The sequence below is a fragment of the Calonectris borealis genome, chromosome 13 (assembly GCF_964195595.1).
Source record: "Calonectris borealis chromosome 13, bCalBor7.hap1.2, whole genome shotgun sequence".
NCBI classification, from domain to species: Eukaryota; Metazoa; Chordata; class Aves; order Procellariiformes; family Procellariidae; genus Calonectris; species Calonectris borealis.
In genome coordinates this window covers 10,280,695-10,298,150 of record NC_134324.1, presented here as the reverse complement: position 1 = coordinate 10,298,150, position 17,456 = coordinate 10,280,695, and the positions used below count along the sequence as shown (strand labels likewise).

The following is a 17,456-nucleotide window of genomic DNA, read 5'->3' as shown; positions in this document are numbered from 1 at the left end:
TAGGCACTGCTATCACAGAAGATAGAGATTAAGAAACAGAATTTACTCATCGTATTCTTAAATAAGCACACCAAACACATCTACTTCATCGCCATAGCTGTGTTTGTGTTAGCTAAGGGCAATACCCAACATCTGATAATAGCACTGGTGCGACCGAATGGAAAACATGGGTATCTCACTGCTCCTAGGAAATGCCAGGATTGTTTGCTGGGTTGTCAGCATGTTAAGGTTATTATTAATGGTCTCTTTTTTTTTTTTCCTGTTTTTTTTCCCTGCCCGTTGGATTAATAGAGTGTTCAGTAAGTGGAGTTCATAGTAATCCAGGGTTGCTTTCCAAAGAAAAAAGGTTACTTGGATACCTCAGTTACGCTGCTGGTCAGGAGATGGGATATATCTCATCTATGGCAGAGCCAAGATGGCTTTGGTTTGCTGGTTGTTATCTCTGTATTTCTAGCTGAGACATTCCAGCGGTAACTGGTTCGCAGGGTGCTTGGCCGATGGGTGGCTATGCTAGCTGTGAGGAACCAGCCTTCAGGGCTCAACCTGATGGACTAACCTCTAGTGAATGCAAATCAAACTGCTGTGCTATTCAGCTGCATAGCTAACACAGAGGCCCTGCTTCGGGCGCAGTTCTCTCTTCAATGATACTCATCTCTCCACTGCCCACCCCTGGAATTTTGACTGTGCTGTGATTTCCCCCCCCCCCCCCCTTTAAATACAGAAAATGCATTGGAAATGAAACTTTCACATGGTCAGAAACAGAATGCATCCCAGGAGTGGTACCTCCAGTATAGTTTTACTTTTAGTCATCTTGAGTTACACGGAGAGAATGCCACAGTGACTCCGCAACATTACAACATGCACTTAATCCTAACAAGGAGGGAGAGGCTGTGGCTAACAGGTTGTTTTTCATCTCATTTTATTTCTAAACAGCTGATAGCCTGTTCTGAATCATGAGTTTGTAAAAGAACTCAGTGCTTTTGTCAGGCCCACATTGTTTACAGGAACATTTTTATTTCCCCCTGGGGAGATAGTGACCCACAGATATTGAAGTTACCCAGAACCCAAACCAAAAGCACACTATCTCATTCTATTTCAGATTTGTAACTCGTATCAGGATTGTCAAAAAGGTTCATTTAGTTTATGTACAATTCAGATAGGCTTTGGAAGAATATTGACTGATTTTTCAGTGTGTCCTCAGTGTGGGTGTGTTTTGTATAGTTTCATACAGAACTAGCCTGAAGATTTGTGTTTGGCATTGTGCCTTGGCCATTTGAATCCAGAATTCACAGGTGGCCTGTGAAGGGTTTTCTTAAATTTTTATTTATTTATTCTCCCCAAAGCCTGTGTCCTGCCAGGACGCTACACTGGTACTTACTTTTTGTTCCAAAGAGAGAGTATTCTGGCATCCTTCCAGTTTCTAAAATAGAAGTCTCCTAGAGAACTTGCTGCACAGGGTGATAAAATACAATCTGATTTTACCTTCTTACCTTTCAGATGCTGTCCCACACACTTCTTGCTCCTGGTATACCTCGCAGTCGTGGCTAGATCGAGCCATGCTGGGTGGCACTTCACACAAGAAAAAGTCCCACTAATTGAGGACAGAAAGTGTGTTTGTCACGGTGTGGATCTGAAAGAGCCGTGGAAAAGAGCAGTTAGAAATGGAGGAGAGCAATTAAGCAGCCAGTCGACCAGTGTCCCCTTGTGCCTGTACATGGAGTGTGCTTTGGCCAGCGTCCTCCTGCGTGTCCTTAGGGGATGCCTGGGGAAGGTCACTTTGGTGGGTGAAGCAGAGGAGTGCTTCAGAAAAGGTCCTTAAGTCGTTGCTCCTTAAATTCCTCCTCTGGAGATGGCTTTGCTTTTATGACCTGCCCTTTTTTGTGCCTGTCATGTGTACGTGGAAGGTGTGTTTAGAAGCTGAAATTTCCATAGTGTTTAACCCCCTTGTGCCCTTCGCTTTTGTGCGTCTCCTGAACCTGGACTCCAGCACGGAGCAGGTTAAGAAGCAACGAGAGGCAGGTATGGGTGGAGAGGGAGCCATGAGCAGGGTCTCTGGGCGAGTGGATGTAGGTGAGGCAGGTGAGGTAGCTGGGCAGCGGCTCTGTGGGGAGGAGCAGGGAGGTAGTGGCTGTTCAGGCAGGTGTGTGGTGCTCAGGAGAGGGTCAGTGTGTGATGGGGAGCTGGCAGCCCTGTAGGCAGAAGACAAGGGGGTGGCTGTGTGGGTAGGTACTGGCAGAGGGGGAAGAAGGGCAAGGAGTGGGGGGTATGTTAGAAGGGGAAGGTGGGCGTCAAAGAGGTGGGCAGGCAGGGGTGCAAGGAGGGCTGAAGAGGGAGCGAGCCCAGGCGGGTGCGTGGCAGGGGAAGTGGGTCGGGGTAAGGTGCGGAGGGGAGGGCGTGTGGAGGGCAGGGGGTGTTTAGGAGGGGAAGTGGGCAGGAGGCCGGGCAGGGTTAGGCAGGTGGGTGTTCCCAAGGAAGTGGGCGCGGGGCTGGAGGAGGGTCAGCGGGCGGGGGTGCGGCGGGGAAGCGGGCACGGGGCTGGGGCGGGCGGCGAGGGGGTGCCCCGGTGGCGGGAGGTGCCGCATCGCCGGCGGCCCCGCCCGGGCCGCGGGGCAGCCCAGGGGCCGCGGTTCCCGGCAGGGCGGCGGGGGGCGGGAGGCGGCTCCGATAAAGAGCCGGGCGCCGGCCGGCGCGGGCAGAGCGAAGCGGCTCCGGCAGCGGCGACCATGGGGATGCTCAGCCTGCCGGGCTTTCTCTCCTGCGGGAAGAAGAAGGTGGGGCGGCCGGGGGGGTGGCTGGCCGGGGGCACCCGGACAGGTGGGGTAGGGGGGCACCTGGGCAGGTGAGGTATGGGGACACCTGGGCAGGTATGAAAACACCTGGGCAGGTGGGATACTGGGGGTACTTGGGCAGGTGGGGTAAGCGGGCACCTGGGCAGGTGTGGGAGCATCTGAGCAGGTAGGGTATGGAGGTGCCCAGGTAGATATAGGGGGTCTTGGGCAAGTAGGGTGCAGGTACCTGGGCAGCTATGGGAGCACTGGACAGGTGAGGTATCGTGCACCTGACCAGGTATGAAATTGTCTGGGCAGGTGAAATCCAGGCAAGTATGGGAATATGGGGGCACTGGGGTAAGTAAAGAGAGATGAGCTGGGATGAGCACCTGGGCAGGTATGGGGGCACCTGGGCAGGTATTTTTAAAGTGGGCACACAGGTAAGTGCTGGTGTGGACATCTGAACAGGTATGGGGGCATGTGGGTATGTGCAGGGGCAGAGTAGGGGAGTCCCTGGAGGTGCTGCCCCCAGGAGCTGACAGCACAGGGAACTAAGGTAGAAGCAGGGCAAAACTGCTATGAAGATTGTTTGGGCTGTCTGGTGGGACCCTCTCTAACAGGTCCATGCTGTCCTGCCAGGGATCAGCTGGACTGGCAGCCCACCTGGCTCTGCCCACCCTGTCTAGCTGACACTGTCCAGCGATGCCAAGGTGCTGCTCTGGACAGAGAAATGAGGATATGACTGCCTCGCTTGCCTATGGGGCGATCCTGAGCCTTCCCTCTTCTCTTCCAAGGACTTCAGTTTGTCAAATGAAAAAGATGCCCATGCCAGTGACAGCGATGAGAACTTGGAGCGTGGCAACTGGTCAAACAAAGGCGACTACCTGCTCTCCATGGTGGGCTACGCTGTGGGCCTGGGCAACGTCTGGCGCTTTCCCTACCTCACCTACCAGAATGGCGGAGGTACCTGTATTGAATGGCAGTTTCGGGTGGGCACGCCTTGCTATCCCCAAGAGAGAGGAGGGCCAGCTCCAAGGGCTAGCCCTGAGACTGGGCATGTTTTGTCAAAGCTGGATATGAGCATCACCCTGGGAAGTGGGATAATGCCCGCTGATGGGAATGGGAAGAGGAGTAGAAGCATCTCTATGCTTTTTGCGAACCCGCTGCAGAGGGAAATAGTATTTAGATTTAATTGCAAACTTCCACCTGAGAATTCCAGAACTCTTCTGATTTACTCATGATCAACATTGCATCTTTTTGTCAATGTGCCGATACCGTCTACTTACTTAAATAGCTGTTCTCCCTCCCCAGTGCTTACCTCCCTATATGTTTAGAGAGAGCAATTGAATCCCCTCTCAACCTTTGTTTTGCCAGGCAAACAAGCTAAGCTGGAATAATTATCCAAGCTCAATAATTATCCCCATCAGATACTTGGGAAATGCGAGGCAGAGAGAGCCTCTACCTGCTTACACAATGAACTAGTGGCAAAGCCAAATGGAGGCACTGGCTTCCCTGGATGCTATTCCAGAGCTTTGTCTACTTGCCAGGCAACCTCTGGTAATTAAAGAGAGCGTAAACGCCAAGTAACTGCAAAGGACTTACTTGTATGTACCTATTTGCTCTGCCTGACAGCCATTGGAAGTCGAATTCTGGACTGTAAATGCAGCATAGCCCATAGAGCTGTGTGTGGAACACAAGGTGGCATTCTTGGTACAGAAGTTTTATTGGAGTGAGTTTGGCTGGCTTGTAGTACTTATGGTTGATGAAGAAAATGATGAAAACAAAATAAGTCGTGACATTGGCCCTTCTATTATACAGGGTTTTTTTATCTGCTGCAGCAGAAAGCTTTGCATTTAAAGCATATTTTTGCTGCTGCTTGTATCCTGCTCTGTGCCCCTTGCCCACAATTGATAAAGACAACTGTTACATCCTTGTGTCGAAACACAGGAGTAATCCAGTTAATTCTGTGGGACTATTTACTTCCTTAAATTACAGCAGGTATTTGCAGTTCCTTGCAGAACTGGGTCCTCAATTGCTTTAAGTCCACTGAGAATGAAGAGGACAGATTTCTGCAGGGATATCGGGTCATGTTTAGGAAACCTGTGCTCTCACTTGCCCTATCTTCTGCGTGCACACAAAGAAATGCCAGTCCCTTTCACAGAACAGAGCTTTCATTGATATCAGGTTAATGTGCACTTTAAAATGGACTCGAACAAGAGCTACACTGAGATGCTGTTTGACACAGGAGTCAACCAACCACAGAAAATAATTTTTGTGCTTTGACGTCCAGTAGCTACTCTAGCAGGACAGTTGCAAATCACAGCTAAGTACATGAAGGAATCGTTCTGTTCCTTTTTAAATTAAAAGCTGGAAGATGAAATAGAAAGCAGACAAAGACGGTGGTGCCTACAGCTGAGCAGTGTTCCTGAGAACGCTTGTATGTACGAGAGCAGTATGTCTTCGATAGTTTTTGTAAAATCCTTTTAATTCTGTAAGAGAAGCCAACCCATGTAAATCACTAGTTCTCCTGGTAATCTGTGTCTCTTCATTGCAGGTCCTACAGAAGTCTTAGTCTTACAGAAAACAGGATTTAGAAACAAATCTCTCTATTCTGCAAAAAACCCCACAGTGGGATATTTGAGCTGGGGGAAAAAGGGGAGTATAAAATGTGATAGAACTGTGGTGAATACTGAAAGATTCATTGTTTTCTCTCTGTGTGTGTTTGTGGTTTTTTTCTCTCTCTCCCCTCAGGTGCTTTTCTAATCCCGTACACCCTGATGTTGGCGTTAGCTGGCTTGCCCTTATTTTTCATGGAATGTTCCCTTGGGCAGTTTGCCAGTCTAGGGCCAATTTCCGTCTGGAGAATATTACCGTTGTTTCAAGGTTGGTATTGTTATGTTAGCTTAGATCTTTTTTATTCTAGTAATAAGCAGATGTGAGTTAATTATTTCTTCACAAAGTTATTAATTCTGAGAAGCTGGTTTCTGTGTGGAGAATATTCCCAACATTACAAGGTCAGTATTATGTTCCCAGATAGATCTTCCTTATTATTCAATTAATAAACAGATGTGGATTAAAGATTTCCCCAAGAAGGTTGTCAATTATGAGAGGTTCTATCAATGATTCTCCTGGTGTTATGCAGCACACCACCCTAACTGCAGCTGTCCAGGCAGAAGGAAATCACTGTTTGCTGTGTCAGGGAAAACCTCAGTTAAACACCTGGCGCTGCATGCGACAGACTGAAAATCATTTTTCAGAAGTTAACTTTATCGCTGTTTCTTCACACTTTACGTCCTATGTAGCTTGTGAGGCAGTTCCATGTTGGATGGGCTGATTCTGTATTTGGCTCCCAGCATTGGCACAGGCATGTGGGTCTGATTGCTTTATGCAATACTGTGCACATATTCATCCAACTCACTGCCTTGGAAGTCATCTGCTCGTGTAATAAAATAGGCTAGACTCTGGCTTGTAAGGTGAGGTACCTCTTGTGTTAAGAGAAAAAGTTGCACTCTGTAGTGGTAGTTTGCCTATCTCTGTGAGCGTTTGAATTTCATAGAGAGATTTATGTGTTTGGAAACAACTAACCATGTGCTTTACTCACTCCTATCCATCCAGGTCCTGTACTGATGGGTGTAAAGGACTATGTAATTGGTCTTGTTTGTCCTCTTTATCTACCAGAGGAATTAATGTAGGAACAAGGAAGTTTCTTTCTGAAGCAATAAGAATTTCACTTGCCACCTGCTACAGAAACAAAAGGGATTACAGTCTGGCTGGTTGACTGAACACTTACTCTTTTTGCCAGTCTCCGTTCTGCAGCACAACCTTTCATGAGAGCAGTGTATTTAACTTTAAAGCAAAAGTCTCTAGATACAGCAAATCTTCTATGTGTCCGTGAAGATGTAAACTTAAATATAGTCTTTAAGATGATTGGGACAGTTTGGCAGACTTTCCCAAACTTGCAGAACAAAGTTCATTTTAACAAAGGAGGAGAACAGTATTATTGGCACAGATTTACCGTTCTGTGTTGCTTCTCATTTATTGGCAAAAATATTCATTACAGTGGCATCTTTAAAATGACTTGGTCAGTCCTAGTTTTTGTATAGTTTCTTTTATTTTACTAAGCAATCAAAACTTCCTGCTGAACTGGGAGAGAACAAAATGTTGAATTTCTCCTTAGACTTGGACTTAGTGACTAGTCCAATTTTTCTGTCGGCCTGATTCAAACTCTCACAGAGATGAGATGGTCAGTTTGGATCATAACCCTCATTTCATGGCTTTACCCATTCTCTGTTTGGTTGCTGTTAAAACTTTTTTTGAAAAACAAACAAAACCCAACCTCAACTTCTTCCCAAGTAGCCTTTTAAAAGTCAAGTGAAGGCCATTCATTTTTTTTTTTTTCCCAACCCAAGTTTGGAGTAGTTAAGATCCTGTGTCTTTCTGTTTCTTAGGAGTGGGCGTCACGATGGTCATCATCTCAACATTTGTGACGATCTACTACAACGTTATCATTGCTTACGCGCTCTACTACTTATTTGCCTCATTTCAAAAAGTGCTGCCATGGTCAGACTGCTTTTCCTGGGCAGATGAGTTCTGCAGCAAAACACGATTAGGTACTGTACTTAAGAGATAGGGCTTAATATTACTGTTTTGGATAATTGTACTTTGTACTGTTTTCTGGGAGAAATTACAGGAGCAAGACAGCTACCTGTGGCTTGAAAAGTCCCTCCTGGAGTTTTGTCTCTGAACACACGGGAGTGATGCTTGTCTGCTTCCCTGCCATCAGTTCTGGGTGCCTGAGAAATCTAGAGGGAGCTAGGCTAAACCTCCTTGTTCGATCCTTTTAATTATGCTTTAAAAACTAAGGTTTCTTCTAGTACATACAGTCCCCAGAAATACAGCATTCCCATTTCATCAGGTTTCATGGCAAAGCAAATACCTCCCTCCTGAAGCAAGAGTATTGCTATAGCTTTTATTGGGGGTTCTTTCATTACCCCTTGCCTCCCCTATGGCTATGGTAATCCTGAGCACCAGTGAGGCACTGGTTTCACACTTTATTCGCTCTCTAGAACATATCTCCACGCTATTGTTCTTGATGTTTGGCAGCACATGTACGGCCAAACACTTGTTATCTCACCAGTTTCCATATCAGACCAGTTTAAGGCAAAGATTAAGTTGATGAGATAATTAGGAGTTAGTAGCTGGAAATGTGTTGCCTGGTGTTAACGTAATTGTAACTGTCTTAACCATGTATCTGAAAATCTCTTCTAAGATTCATTGGTTTCATAAAATGAAGCTGAGATGCTTTCTTTAACGAAAAGTTGATGCTTGCTTATAGGCTAAACAAAAATATTTTAGCTCAAAATTTGGACGTGCTGGAGGAATACAAAACTGAACTGAAAAAGCTGTCCTGAAACAGGCCTCAACAAGACTTTTCCAGTAAATTCTGATATAGTGTTCTTTAGTGTATGTTCTGGCAAAAAAAATCCCAACCCAAAAAAAACCCAAACAGCACCCACCTCCCCCACTGCCTCCTAAGGAATAGGATTAAAAGCTCTAGTAAGCCCTCTACCATAATAAGATGAAGTTCCTAGAGGATGATCTGTGTGTAACCTTGGTTTGGGACAAAAGTTTTCATAGAATAACCAAGGCTACAATCTTAACTATCCTCAGTTCTGATTTTTGCAAGTATTCTTGACAATAAGTGAAAGGTGGAGCTGAGCACATCAGATTCTGGGTCCTTTGATTTAAAGTCAAAGTAACAAAATCACAGCTGCAAGTGGTAGTACAGGTTCACTTCTAAATTTTGTTAGTAAGCAAACTGAAGCTGTAACTGTTTAGAAAACACATTTGCTATAATAGTCTGATTTTTATAATAGTCATCACTGTGTTAACAATCCCTTTTTCTTGCTTGCTTGCTTTCAGTAAGTGACTGCAATGCAACCTTAGATGGAGAAATCATTCACGCAAACTACTCGTTCATCACAAGCAACAATCTCACGTGTATGAATGGCACCATAAACTACAAACCAGTGCAATTTCCCAGTGAGCAATACTGGAAGTAAGTAAATATTTCAAAGAAATTGCTAAAAATGCATTTATTATGCATTGTGGTTTTGAATGTATCTTCAATTTTTGTCTTATCTTGCTGTCCAGAAACAAACTAGTCAAGGGGGGTGGGCATGCAAATCTGTGCAGGGGAGACTTAAAATTTAATTGATGAGTCTAGGCCCTTAACAAAAAAAAAAAAAAAAACAGAAGCAAAAGAGTCAACCTGTAGCAAACTGAAAAATACTCCAACTTAAAGTAAGTCCTCTTCTCTGGAGTACTGGTAGGGACTACTTAGCATCTTTATGTGTAGCATATGCTTGTTTTCAGGAGTTACTGTGCAAAATATATTCACCTTATTCTGAATCTAGGCTTGTTGTGAAATTGCCATTTCTTTAGCCACACAGTTTCAATTTGCCTCTTGTTCCTTGGTTTCCTGGGAACTGATTCTTCTTACGGGCTCTTCTCTTGCCATCAGAATTTCATGGTTAACATGAAAGAGCTGAGATAGGCCTGATGGGAGATGTATGGAGAGCTGAGGGCTGGTAGACTTGAAAAAGAGAGGAGAAATGCAGTTAGATATTCAGTTTTTCAATGGCAATCATACAATTCTAACTGCACGCTCATGGAAGTGGCTGCAGGGTCTCGTAATGCCTTGCAGAAACCAGCTCACTTTCCTCCAAGAAGTGGCTGAAGAGGAGTGTGTGCTGCTGTCGCCCTCTTCTCATTGCAGCGTTTTGTACTTTCAGTAAAGTGGCTCTTCAGCGCTCCAGTGGGTTGGACGAGACCGGTAACATCGTGTGGTACCTGGCTCTCTGCCTCCTCCTGTCCTGGATGATTGTTGGAGCTGCGTTGTTTAAAGGAATAAAATCTTCTGGAAAGGTAAGTTAGGAAGAGCAGCTAGCAGATTTTTGGCTTGATCCTGCCCTTCCAATGTCAGTTGGACCCAGGGAAGGTTAGCACAAGGCAGCATGCAGTCCTAACCCACTACCCTCTGCTGGACTCTGCACTAGACTTGCTTTCTGCTCTTTGGCTTCATAACTGTTACATAAAATATGAGTAAGGTGCTGATTACACAGCAATTACTTAACACATGGGTCTTTTAGCTCCACTGGGGCTGCCATGTATTTGGGGATCTTGCTGTCATGCAGGCGATTCCAGCTGAGTTTTGGCAGTCACCCGGCCTGTTATGACGGACTTGTGCATGTGACCGCACACGTGCACACACACCCTGGGAACACCCGGTAATTATTTGTACCTCCAGACTAGTTGAGATGTTTGGACAATACAGGTCAAGTCCTGCAAACAGATGTGCGTGTGCAGGTTCCTGCCAGATTGTGAAATGTTGTTGGTACTCAAGATTTCAAGCTGCTTTTAGGGACCAGGTCCGTGGGTGCTTGTTTTCAGACTCCAGCTCTGATGAGCTCCCATTTCCACACGCTGGAGCACGGCTGCCTGGAGTTTTCCTTGGGCTAGGTCGGCTCCTCTCCAGACTTCAGGCAGACTGAATTTCATTCTTCCCTGCCTGAGGCCCTTTTCGTGGTTTAGTTCCTTCCTCCCCATATTCCTTTCTTACCTCCATGTTGCATCTCCATCACTTACTTCTTCAGTCTCTGTTGCCATCATTCTTTCTCTCACTCCTTCTGCACTGATTTTTTTTTCCTTTCAATTCTTTCTGTCATTGTGCCTTTCCATGGTTTCTCGCTGCCTGTCTTCCTTTCCTCAGTCTGACGTCTCCTCCTATTCCGCTTTCTATTTGGAGCTTTCTGCCCTCCGACTCAGCACTTCAGGGTGGAGTATCTGTGCTTTCCCAGCCGCAGTTGTTGTGCCGCATGGCTCCTCTTAAACTCAAATTCTTTGGGTTCCTGGCAATTGGCTCTTCCTGTTGTCACTTCTTTTCTGGCATGAAGGTAAGCCTCTGTGAGGACTAAGGTAAGACTCAGAAGAATCTAGCTGGGCAGGAACAAGGCAAAGATGAAGAGTGGAGAGAATTGACTATTCTGGGCAAATATGAAGGAGGCCTTCAGAAACGGCAGACTCACCATATGATGGTGCAATGCTATGGCTTGGCGTAACCAGCAGTACCAGGTCAATTATCTGTCTGCGTAACACTGAAACTGGGACTCGAGAAACAAGAGTATTGTTGAGCATAGCCTGCATGATAATAGCACTGCTTAGCCCTGCTTCTGGCCTGGATCCCATCGCGCTAGAAATTGCGTAGACAAACAACAAGAAAGACCTGTGTCCAAGAGAACCTAAAAGTCCTTGTTCCCAGTAAAGAAAGCTTCCAGCATGGTGCACTCTTTTTTTTTTTTTTTTTTCTTTTTTCTTCCCTTCCCAATCTCAGGAGGAGGTAATTCCATCCTGGTCACCTAATTTTGACTGGCTTTCAGTTCGCATTTGCTAGAAGCATTGCCTAGCAAGAGACCTCTGGGGTAATTGAGTCCAGGCCTTGCTACAGCAGTAAATCATGTCAGAAAACACATTTCTGAAACTGGTCAAGTGCTATCTGAAAAGTGGATATGTGGTTTGGGCCTTCTCCTTCTGCTGGAATGCAGCTCCAGAACCGGCTAAGCCAGATGGTTTAGTGCTTGTTGTGCGTTCACTTCCCTGATCGCCTGTTTTTCATTTGTACCAGCAGACCTTAGCCTAAAACCTGGCCATTCCTCCTGCACGGAGATCTATGCATCCCCTCGCTTCTAATGTGTGTCCCTGCCCTTCTTTCTGCAGGTCGTCTACTTTACGGCACTCTTCCCGTACGTCATCCTGCTCATCTTGCTGGTGCGAGGTGCCACCCTGGAAGGTGCTCTGGATGGCATTGAATACTACATTGGGAGACAGTCCAACATCACCAAGCTGATGGAGGCAGAGGTGAGAGATGGTGTCAGCCCCGGAAGCGTGACACGCTTCTGTGGTTCTATGGGCTTGTCACTTACAGAGCAGCTTTTTTATCCAGTCAAGTGCTTCTTCATGTCCTGCCCTGCAGTTTGTATCTGCAGTTGGTTCTGTTTTTTCAGCAACCCCCAGCTCTATCAGAAGTCCAAGCCCCTACTTTAGTCACTCTCAATCTAAAAAACAGCCACCCTCTGCCCCCTCCCTGCCACGCCAGACAGTGACGACAACTGTGGTATCGCCTCTGAGCAGCTCTCGGGGGTCATGCTGGAGTTTCATCTTAGCAGGGCCTGCTGAGAAATTTCTTGCTGTGGGATCAAGTATTGCTCTCACATGTGTCCCACTTGCTCATAATTTCAAGGGACTTTATCAGAAGGTTGAAGGGAGCACTGGGTTTGAAATGCAAGCTGTGCCTTGCCCAGGAAATTAGGTGGACCAGGAAGGGCACCTTGTGCAAAGGAAGCCTGGAGTTTTTTGTTCTGGCTTATGCCAACATCAGTTCAGTTTTACCAAAAGCAGACATTAAGGGCGATATTTATTTGTGGTATTTTATGTGAGCATTTGGCGCTAACTGAGGGGCTGCAGCAGTGGCAGAAGTGGTTTGTGTGAGGAACGCAAGTGGGAGAGCACATGGAAATTCTCACTCCTGCAACCCTGTCCTGGTTTTCCTTATTCATTGGCACTGTGACAAGATTCATATCTTGACAACCCGCATATGTGAATGAATCGAATTTCTTCTTCAGGGTTATCTCAATAAGATTTAAATATTTGGCAACATACTCAGGATGTGACCTTTGGAAACCATAGAAGATATTGTTTGTGCTTGAGCCTCCAAGGTCACCAGCATGCTATATCCCACCTACTCTGAAATTCATATCAAATAGAATTAGATATTCAGGTTAAATGTAGAAAAAACCTGGAGCTTCAACAGAGGGCGGACTTAAATGTATACGTACTGTAAGTAATACAGTAATTCCTATGTTCTTATTTCTGGTAGGTTTGGAAAGATGCAGCCACCCAGATATTCTACTCCCTGTCCGTGGCATGGGGCGGGCTTGTTGCTTTGTCTTCGTACAATAAGTTCCACAACAACTGCTACTCAGATGCTATTTTAGTTTGTGTAACCAACTGTGTCACCAGCATATTTGCTGGGTTTGCGATATTCTCCATCTTGGGACATATGGCATTCGTGTCTGAGAGACCCGTCTCGGAGGTCGTGGACTCAGGTAGGCTGATCGTCGCACTGTCGGAATCGGGACTTGCTCTGATCAAGGCATGACAATAACTTCCTTCCTTCCACTACTTTCCAGGATTTGATCTGGCATTTGTAGCCTACCCAGAGGCTCTCTCCAAGTTACCAGTTTCTCCTCTGTGGTCCTTCTTGTTTTTCTTCATGCTCCTGCTCTTGGGCCTTGACTCTCAGTTTGCCACCATAGGTGAGTGGGGTTTTAAGTAACCCGTGGCTTTTCAAATGACCATTACCTTTCTTAATTATGCTGCCTCTGCTCAAAACCCACACTTCTTCCTTTGCAGAAACACTTACAACCACCATACAAGATATATATCCCAAAGTGATGAAAAAGTTAAGAATCCCTATAACCCTGGGTGTGTGCATATTGCTCTTCTTTCTCGGTCTTATCTGTGTTACTCAGGTAAGACGTTAAATGCTTTTTTGACTGTGCGTTTTGTTATGCTGCAAGTGATGAACTCAAGTCAAAATATCCTTTCCAACTGTTCTTGTTTGCGTGGATCGATATGAGAGACTCTTGAATTCTGCCAGTGTACCTGGACATGCAAATAAGAAATTCCCAGAGGGAAGCTTGAAGAACCTAAGGTTTTCTGTGATTATTGAACTGAGATGCGCTTTTAAATAGAAGGCCTGTACAGCGCCTGTGAGCCGTCAATCTGATTTACTGCTCCTCAGTTCAGGAGGTAATTTGTGTAATCTCAAGCATACGCATGCAGTGTCTGTGCAGCACTGTGGGTATGGCTAATAGGTGCCGATGGGATCTCTTTGTTCAGAACTGGCTACCAAACACGACAGGACTTGAGAAATAGTCTATTCGTGTCATAAAAACCTATTCGCTCACAAGCATCTGTAGATTGTATGGTTACTTCTCTTGTATATATGTGTGTGTGTATATATACACACATAAAAGGGATTTTAAGTATACTGTGTAAAATTTCTTGAGGCAATTGCTTTCAAGGATATAAAGGTTCATTGCAATTACTCCATCTAGAAATGCAGATTTATATATGCAATTAGACTGAGAATGTGAAGAAGAAAATTGTGGTGAATAGTCAGTTGTATGGTCAAGCAAGGCACATAAGTTATGAAACGTGATGGCAGGGAAGCTTGCCAGTAGGACTCGGTACGCAAGAGTGTATAATGGCTTAAAGCTTGTTTCCTGCTCTGTGATCCTGCTATTGCATGCTGGTGTTTAAAGCTATGGGTTAATCCACATGGAAAACTTGTGCGTGTAGGAGTATACAAGTCTACCAGAACTGATAACTGGTATAGCTGTTGCTGTAGCTCAGTATCAAAGTACCAGCTTTAATACAGTAAGTTCCAAATTTAAATCTTGCTCTCAGCTGTTTATATATACTTTGCAGGTACATATCTCTTGTTATTAATATACAGATCTACAGTATTTCGTCAGATGTGCTTTTCAACCTGACATAGAGATATTTAAACAAAATAATGTTCACAAATGTGTACTTCACCTAGAGAACTGGGAATTTAAAAAACTCAGACTGGTGATTGACTTGAACTGGATTGAACAACACAACTCATTTTATTTGCATAAAGATGATACTAGGAGTGGGTACATTTTTTCCTCTTTATTGTTTTGTTCTACAGGCAGGAATTTACTGGGTTAACCTAATAGATCACTTTTGTGCTGGATGGGGAATCCTTATTGCAGCTGTCCTGGAGATAATAGGCATCATCTACATTTACGGTAAATTATTTGCATTGAAAATCCATGATTTGACTGTGCAGTCCCAGACACAGTGTATAGTAAACATTAATTACCTCAATAAGGCATTTATAACTTAACTGGCTGAAAAGCTTTAACGGTTACCACAGAACTGGAGAAACTGACCTTGACCATTGCCTTTCTTCTATCCCTGTTGATAACCGCACCTGCAAGGGAGGCACCTGCTTTACAATGCACTCTGATTGTCTTTCAACAGGAGGAAACAGGTTCATTGAAGACATTGAAATGATGATTGGAAAGAAGAGCCGTTTATTCTGGCTGTGGTGGAGAATGTGCTGGTTTTTCATTACTCCTGTGCTGTTAATGGTGCGTGTAGATGACTGGATATTGTTAGTGTGACAGAACTTATTAATTGGATATTGAAGAGGTTTCCACATGAAGATTCAGGGCTGAATGCCCAGGCTCTATGTATAAAGGCAGGGTATGGCTGTGCCAGTGAAGCAAACTACGTGCTGTCTGTGCTTTCCGATACATACCGCTCCTCCTTGGGTCCTCTCTGGGAGAGGCTGGACCTTCAGATCAGTTGCTAGTGAGCTGGGTCTACACTCTGAGGAGTAACACAGAGCAACCAGATTGTTCATTTTAGCAGCTGGATTATCTTCATTTCAATCTGAGAAAATGTTTTGAAAACCTAGATTTTTCCCCTCTGAGGGAAACCCCATTTTCGGGACAGATCCCTGGCTTTGGTTTGCTCTTTGGATGTCCAGCTGTTCTCCTGTCTAACTGAGACATTTAATGTCCTGTTATATGTCTCAGTTTTTCGTTATTCCTTTACTTCTAATTGTGAGTGTAGATCACGTTACTATGAGAGAATTTATTAAGATCCCAAATCCGGGAGCAGTGGCAAGTCACTCTGGCCAGCACATTACCTTTAATCTGTCCAGACTACGGTTTAGAAAATCCTGCTTAAAAATACCTTATTTCTGCAGCAATATTTGCCAACAGTTGATCTTAGATTCTTTCCCATACTCCTGTAAATAAAGGAACGTGGGAACATATAAAACATACAGAGAAAGGTACTGGGCTCATCCAGCAACATATGTATTCTCCAACATAAGATTTCAACAGAACCCAGAGATCAAGTTCTGTTTAAACATAGATGTACTTAAAGTGTTAGAGTGCATATCAGTGTCGTCTTTCAGTCCTGTCCTTCAGTCTTACTGCTTGGCCATGACTGAACACCAAATCCTGCACAACCGTTCTCGCACTCGGAAAGCAAGAGGGAACTGTGAGGAATTTGTAGATAGCCCTTCTTTTTTAACCAACTTGGAAATACGGTGCAAGTTCAAGTTAGCTGGAAATCTGCTTTTCTCTCTTAATCTTTTTGCTATTTTTAATAGGCAATTTTGGTCTGGTCTTTGGTCACGTTTTCACCTCCCTCTTATGGCTCAGTGTTATATCCAGCCTGGGGAACCGCTGTTGGCTGGTGCATGATTATCTTCTGCGTCATCTGGATTCCCGTCATCGCTATTCTAAAAATAGTTAAAGCTGAAGGAAACCTTTGTCAGGTAAGGGCACAAAAAAGCTGTCATAGCCCCAAATCTTGCTTTCCTTGGCATTAGCAGGAACATCTGTGCTTTCTTCTCAAAAACATGTTCAGTACTTTGAGGTGTTCGTTAATTGGATTTTTAGACCAAAACACACCTCTGGTAGTTGCATCAGAGGCAAATTTACCCTACTGTGTTCTGATAAGAAGATAGAGTCTAATTCTCTGGGATTGCACCCACATATTCAAGAGTGATTTTCAGGGTTTCTGTTGTTATTCCGGCTGCTTTAAATTCTCTGAAGAATTTCTATCACTTTCTATCCCCGTATCATTTTCTGGAGTTTTGCCTCCCATTCCTCACAGAAACGAGCAAGTGCAAGATCTGAGGTGTGCTCTTCTTGCCAAACTTTGCCAAAGAGGCCTGTTGGTCGCAGCTTTGCCTGCTCGTTCAGCTTGTCCAGAATCCAGTGATTTGGAGCGATTTTAGAAAACTCTGGTGATTTGTTTGCCATTTGTTGAGTTGCAGGGCATATCTAGAGTTACAACTTTACTGAACTTTAAAAATAGCCCAGATTAAGATAAGACATTAAATGCCTCTTGTTTTCGCTTTCCAGCGCATTGTAAGCTGCTGCAGGCCCGCTGCAAACTGGGGTCCCTACCTGGAATGTCACCGAGGAGAAAGATACAGCCACGTTGTAGATCCCAAAAAGAAAAAGGAACACGAGATTCCTACTGTGTCTGGCTTTGTATACACTCAACAATGAGATGGCCATTTGGATGACAAATTTTTAACATATGTGTGGTTTTTTCCTTTAACTACTAGAAAGTGACAGTGCAAAACAATAGCAACAACAAAAAGAAAATCAACTCTCTGCCCTTCAAAACCCAGCCCCCAAATGAAAGCGAGCCATATTATTTATTTTTAGTGTTGTATGTTTGGGGAGGAACAGGTAAATTAGACACTGAGCTCTCCCCAGATATTTAGGTTGAGAGGGCAGGAAAATGCATTGGAGGCTCCCCAGGATGACGGACTGGGCATGCTCAACCCCATCCAACCGGTATCCAGCTGGACTGCAGATACGGGTGCGGAAGAGAACAAAGACACATTCTGGTGCTCCCCAGCTACAGGAAATTTGAGCCAAAAGGTGCTGCGCTTGCATGCCCCGACATGCTACGGGCAGTTACTGCCTTCTGGTATTTGCCATCCACGGTGGTGTGCAGTCGGCAGAGAGGTGAACGGGTGTGCTGCTGCCTGGCACTGTAGCT

At 44.9% G+C, this 17,456-nt stretch overlaps 1 protein-coding gene across 1 annotated transcript; it reads left to right on the top strand.

Moving 5' to 3' along the window:
- Positions 1-2,723: 2,723 nt before the first annotated feature.
- On the top strand, positions 2,724-16,954 carry SLC6A14 (solute carrier family 6 member 14). The gene is made up of 14 exons (XM_075161803.1): positions 2,724-2,771; positions 3,563-3,731; positions 5,520-5,651; positions 7,217-7,378; positions 8,691-8,826; positions 9,563-9,695; positions 11,544-11,684; positions 12,703-12,931; positions 13,016-13,141; positions 13,239-13,357; positions 14,566-14,665; positions 14,901-15,010; positions 16,045-16,212; positions 16,805-16,954. Exons 1-14 carry the CDS (start codon positions 2,724-2,726, stop codon positions 16,952-16,954), a joined length of 1,923 nt encoding a protein of 640 aa, XP_075017904.1.
- The last annotated feature ends 502 nt before the right edge of the window (positions 16,955-17,456 follow it).

Coding starts and splice junctions, on each gene's coding strand:
- SLC6A14 (XM_075161803.1), top strand. CDS start 2,724: ATGGGGATGCTCAGCCTGCCGGGCTTTCTCTCCTGCGGGAAGAAGAAG. Junction 7,379..8,690: donor CTGCAGCAAAACACGATTAG/GTACTGTACTTA, acceptor GCTTGCTTTCAG/TAAGTGACTGCAATGCAACC. Junction 14,666..14,900: donor AGGCATCATCTACATTTACG/GTAAATTATTTG, acceptor GTCTTTCAACAG/GAGGAAACAGGTTCATTGAA.